Raw genomic sequence first — 5,000 nt, 5'->3', positions numbered from 1 at the left:
TTATAAACACCAAGGCGCTCTGCTCGTCCTGTAGACACAGTTATAAACACGTTATAAACACCAAGGCACTCTGCTTGTCCTGTAGACGCAGTTATAAACGTGTTATAAACACCAAGGCACTCTGCTCTTCCTGTAGACGCAGTTATAAACACATTATAAACACCAAGGCGCTCTGCTCGTCCTGTAGACGCAGTTATAAACGCGTTATAAACACCAAGGCACTCTGCTCGTCCTGTAGACACAGTTATAAACGTGTTATAAACACCAAGGCACTCTGCTCTTCCTGTAGATACAGTTATAAACATGTTATAAACACCAAGACACTCTGCTCTTCCTGTAGATACAGTTCTAAACGCGTTATAAACACCAAGGCACTCTGCTCGTCCTATAGATAGTTATAAACACCAAGGCACTCTGCTCGTCCTGTAGATACAGTTATAAATGTGTTATAAACACCAAGGCACTTTGCTCGTCCTGTAGATACAGTTATAAATGTGTTATAAACACCAAGACACTCTGCTCGTCCTGTAGATACAGTTATAAACACATTATAAACACCAAGGCACTCTGCTCGTCCTGTAGATACAGTTATAAATGTGTTATAAACACCAAGACACTCTGCTCGTCCTGTAGATACAGTTATAAACACATTATAAACACCAAGGCACTCTGCTCGTCCTGTAGATACAGTTATAAATGTGTTATAAACACCAAGACACTCTGCTCGTCCTGTAGATACAGTTATAAACACATTATAAACACATTATAAACACCAAAGCACACACACACACCTTGGCCTTCTCTTCAGACATCATGTGTAGCTCCTGCTCTCCCATCCAGGCCTCGGCCTCAGCAGCGTCTGTGTAGAACTGCTGAGCGCGATGGGCCTCCACCAGGCGCGCGTGTCTCTGCTCGGTCTCTGAGATGAGCCGTGCCCACAGATCCCTGAGCTCGTTCAGACGCTCCTCCAGCACCGCCTGCCGCTCCCCGCCCACCTCTGCCCCGCCGCCGGGGGCCATGTTGTGCCTGTGGGTCTGTAGGTCGTCGATGCGAGGCTGGTGGCCCTGAATCTCCTTCTGCAGGGTCTGAGAGAGTCAGCGGATTAGCACTGAAAATACCTACAGTAACACCCTGAAAGAGTTGTGTGTGTGTGTGTGTGTGTGTGTGTGTGTGTGTGTGTGTGTGTGTGTGTGGTACCTGGTTCTTTTTTATGAGCAGCTGAACACTGGGCAGGTCTTTGCCGTGATCTGTAGATGTAGCCAGCGGCATTCTCTCCTTCACCCACAACTGCAGAAGAGAAGAAACAGAATTATTTATTTATTTTTGGCCAATGACTCTTTAGGATCCACACTGAGGCTTTGGAAATGACTCTTAGCTTTCAGGGCATGAACTCAGCTAACTGACATTTAACACTTGTGCCAGAACTCAAAAGTCGGGGATAAGATTCTTAACAAGTCTCAAAATCCTGGACTCGAGGAAATGTGTGTGTGTGTGTGTCGCCAGTGTGTGTGTCTCACTATCTCATCTTCTAGGTCTCTGTTGAACTGGTGGGCCTCTTTAGACGCCAGCAGATGTTGTCGTCTCTGTTGGAGAGGGTCCTGGAGCTGAGAGAAGTTGTCCATCACTCTCCTCTGCTGCCCGTCCACCTCGGCGATCCCTGCGTCCTCCTGAGTCAGAGCCAGAGCCTGCGACTGCAGAGACTGCACCTCCTTCTCCCTCACCTCCATCTGGTGCTCCAGCATCTGACACACACCGAAACACAATGTTTATGACTTCGGGCACAATAAGGAACAAACAGGGAAGAAACATCTTCAATACATCTCCATTTAATCCCTGATGAAGCTGAGATCGGGTGAGAAAGATCCGTGAGTCGAACCATGTAATGGAATTGACACGAATCGGTGAATCGACTCTTGATCTTTCGAATCGACTCAGATTCGGACTACGGTTAGGTTTGTCGTTCTGTTCGTGGTTCCATTCCCAAGTACCTGATGTTTCTTGAGCAGGATGTTGACGCTGGTGAGGTCCTTGCCGAAGTCGTCGCTCTGCAGCTGCGAGGAGAGGTTCTGCAGCCACGTGTCGAGAGCCGAGCAGCTCTGGGTGAAGAGCTCGGCACGGTTGGCGTCGAACAGACATTGTGCTTTGGTCTGCGTGGTGGTCTCCAACAACTCCCACTGCTTCTGCAGCTCACGCAGGGTCTCAGAAACCGTCTCCTCCAGCTCAGGCTTCTCCTTCACCAGAGCCTGACCCTCCTGAGTGGCAGAGAAAGAAACAAATAAATATCACTGGCATTTACGTGTGTGTGTGTGTGTGTGTGTGTGTGTGTGTGTGTGTGTGTGTGTACCTTATCGATCTTGTCCAGCCAGTCCTTGTTGGAGGCCAGTTCAGCCATGAAGGCTTGGTGTTTCTGCCACTTGCTGTGCAGGTTCCTGGCCTCATCATACGTCATGTCTTGAGCTGTCAGCATCTTCTCATTAATCCACAGAGACAGCTGTGTGTGTGTAAGTGTGTGAGAGAGAGAGAGACACAGAGAGAGAGAGAGAGAGAGAGAGAGAGGGAGGAAGTTAAAACAAAGTCTGTTAGTAATTAACCAGAAGCCATCCAACTGGAATCTTTGGTAATGGACCAGCAGCCCAACAGTGCCTCTTTTCTGGTGTGTGTGTGTGTGTGTGTGTGTGTGTGTGTGTGTGTGTGTGTGTGTGTGTACCTCCTGTCCATCCTGGAGGAAGTGCTGTAGCTCTCTGTTATCCTTCAGTTTACCCAGCAACTCATTAGCAGCCTGTTTGTTCTTCTGGTGCCTGATGAACAGAAGGAGATATTTGGAGGCGTGTAAAAAACATGGCTGTCGCTGGCACACTGTGGTGCAATGCTGAAAAAATTAGCTGGCGTTCCGCTTCCCGGCAGGAAATCAGGCCGACTGAGTGGCAGTAAAACGTTACGGTCGATGCATTACTGAATTGACACGTGAAGGAAGGAACACGTTTTAGGACGTAGTTTTTGCGATGAATCGTGTATTATATAATTCTGGTAATGATTTATGTCCACCAGAGGGCGCTGGTGTTAGCGCAGGGAATACAGAACGGTCTTTAACGTTACCTTTCCTCGATGGAATCGGCTTTCTCTTGGATCTTGTCGGCACTGGCGTTGCCGTCGGATACGAGGCGCCGCCCCGACTCCACCACGCCGTTGATCTTTTCCTCGCTGGCTTCCATGGTGGTGAGGAAGTCCTCGTGCTTCTTGATGGCCTCCAGCGCCCCTTCCAGACTCGAGGGCATCTCGGTGTGTGATAGAACGTATTCCTGAAGAGAGAGAGAGAGAGAGAGAGAGAGAGAGAGACGGGTACGACGTCAGATAATTACTGCTAATAATTCATATCGATCTTTTTTTATTTCTCCGTCTCTCTAACCTGGTTGTTGAGGAAGCTCTCGGCCTGCTTGGCGTCTCTGAGGAAGGTCTGGAAGTCGAAGGCCTGGGCCAGCAGGCACTGTCTGCTCTCCCACATCCTGCGTAGATCCTGCCAGCCCGTGTCCAGAGCCTGCAGCCGCTGTGCCAGGAACATGTGCTGAGCATCCGTCTGGCCCTGAGTCACCTGACACACACACACACACACACACACACACACACACCATAATAAATGAGCATGTTGTGTACACAAATAGCTCCATTTATCATTTCATCTGTATTTCTATCAGTTTGTCATTTCCTTTTTGTTTTCGTCTCCATCTATCCATCCGTCTGTCCGTTTGGCTTTACTGTACCGTTTCTCTGAGTGAGCTGGAAACTGACCATGATGTGATGTATGGTTTGTTTCTCACCTCTGCGCCAGTGGCCTTGATCCTCTCATAGTCATCGCGGTAGTTGTCCACCTCGTTCTTGATGGCTTCGTGCTGACCCAGGAGTTGTTCTGCCTCGGCGAGTGAGGTGGGCGTGTCCTCGGACGCCACGGCCGTCTGAGTGCGCGAGAGCCAGGCCTGGAAGTCGTCGAGGTGGCGCAGAAAGCCCTGCAGCTTGGAGGCCTCTCCCAGACTCTCCTCACGCTTCTTCATGGTGCCGCACAGCTCCTCCCACACCTCCTCCATGTCGGCCAGTCGCGCCTGGATCTCCTCAGCCTGCTCTGGGTGCTCCGACTCCAGCTTCTCGGCCTCGGCGCGCTGACCGCCAAGCTTCCCCTGCAGGACGGAAAGCAGAGCGGCGTGAGGAAGTTAATACTGTGTGTGTGTGTGTGTGTGTGTGACGATCAGTAGTGTGTGAACGTGAACATGAGCCTCATGTGTCATTCTTTTTTAGACGAGATTTGATCTGAATGATTTAAACTGAATCTTCATCGGTTCTACTTTCCTGTCTAAATGCTGACGTCAACAAATTCCAAATAAACCTGTTCATATTCTGTTTGATAAATTAGGCTGTGTGTGTGTGTGTGTGTGTGTCAGCTTGTGTATAGCCTGCAGGTCTCTCTTCAGGCTTCCGAGTCTCCACAGGTGCATACATGCACGTGTGGAATGTGTGTGTGTGTGTGTGTGTGTGTGTAGCCTCCAGGGCTCTTGGCTTGATCAACATGTATGAGTGTGAGCGTGTGTGTGTGTGTGTGTGTGTGTGTGTGTTCCTGTATATCTGATTTGTGCATTAGCAAACTGAGTTATTAATTAGTCATGCTGTGCTAGATACCAGACGTGTGTACAGGTATCGCAGATCACGTCCTGGTGAAGCTCAATAATATGGAGACACTGCACCTGTATGGCCTCCAGGTCTCTCTCCATGCCCGTGAGCTTCCGCTGCAAGGCCATGACCCCGGCCAGGTCGTTGCCGAGCCCCTGAGTGGACTCGATCACTTTAGTCTTCTCCTTCATCCAGCTCTGGAGCTCATTGCACTCCAGATGGTAGTTCTGGAGGTTCAGTGCAGATTCCAGAGCCTGCTTCCTCTCGTTAGCCAGGCGCTGGAACTCGTGCCACCTACGGGGCAAATAAAATGTGTGTAAAAATGATGATGTAATACACTCACT

General features: G+C 49.7%; 3 protein-coding genes across 10 annotated transcripts in view; 1 reads left to right on the top strand and 2 right to left on the bottom strand.

Annotated features, from left to right (window-relative positions):
* The window catches only part of LOC113636638 (WD repeat-containing protein 87-like), an 873,260-nt gene that overhangs the window by 246,508 nt on the left and 621,752 nt on the right, over window positions 1-5,000 (top strand). The window lies entirely within an intron of this gene.
* LOC113650946 (kinectin-like) overlaps window positions 1-5,000 on the bottom strand; it is a 683,852-nt gene that overhangs the window by 211,100 nt on the left and 467,752 nt on the right. The window lies entirely within an intron of this gene.
* The window catches only part of LOC113650967 (spectrin beta chain, non-erythrocytic 1), a 56,019-nt gene that overhangs the window by 10,189 nt on the left and 40,830 nt on the right, over window positions 1-5,000 (bottom strand). For all 5 annotated transcript variants that reach the window (XM_047809344.1, XM_047809347.1, XM_047809345.1 and 2 more), the window contains 10 exons: window positions 4,731-4,950; window positions 3,816-4,169; window positions 3,407-3,589; window positions 3,097-3,299; window positions 2,708-2,798; window positions 2,345-2,491; window positions 1,989-2,252; window positions 1,518-1,742; window positions 1,198-1,287; window positions 792-1,085 (listed from right to left, as the gene is read on the bottom strand). In XM_047809344.1, the coding sequence (XP_047665300.1) occupies window positions 792-1,085; window positions 1,198-1,287; window positions 1,518-1,742; window positions 1,989-2,252; window positions 2,345-2,491; window positions 2,708-2,798; window positions 3,097-3,299; window positions 3,407-3,589; window positions 3,816-4,169; window positions 4,731-4,950 (2,071 nt within the window). The remainder of the gene's footprint in view (window positions 1-791; window positions 1,086-1,197; window positions 1,288-1,517; window positions 1,743-1,988; window positions 2,253-2,344; window positions 2,492-2,707; window positions 2,799-3,096; window positions 3,300-3,406; window positions 3,590-3,815; window positions 4,170-4,730; window positions 4,951-5,000) is intronic.

The sequence above is a fragment of the Tachysurus fulvidraco genome, chromosome 26, assembly GCF_022655615.1.
Source record: "Tachysurus fulvidraco isolate hzauxx_2018 chromosome 26, HZAU_PFXX_2.0, whole genome shotgun sequence".
In the NCBI taxonomy this organism is placed as follows: Eukaryota; Metazoa; Chordata; class Actinopteri; order Siluriformes; family Bagridae; genus Tachysurus; species Tachysurus fulvidraco.
This window is presented reverse-complemented; position numbering and strand designations above follow the sequence as displayed.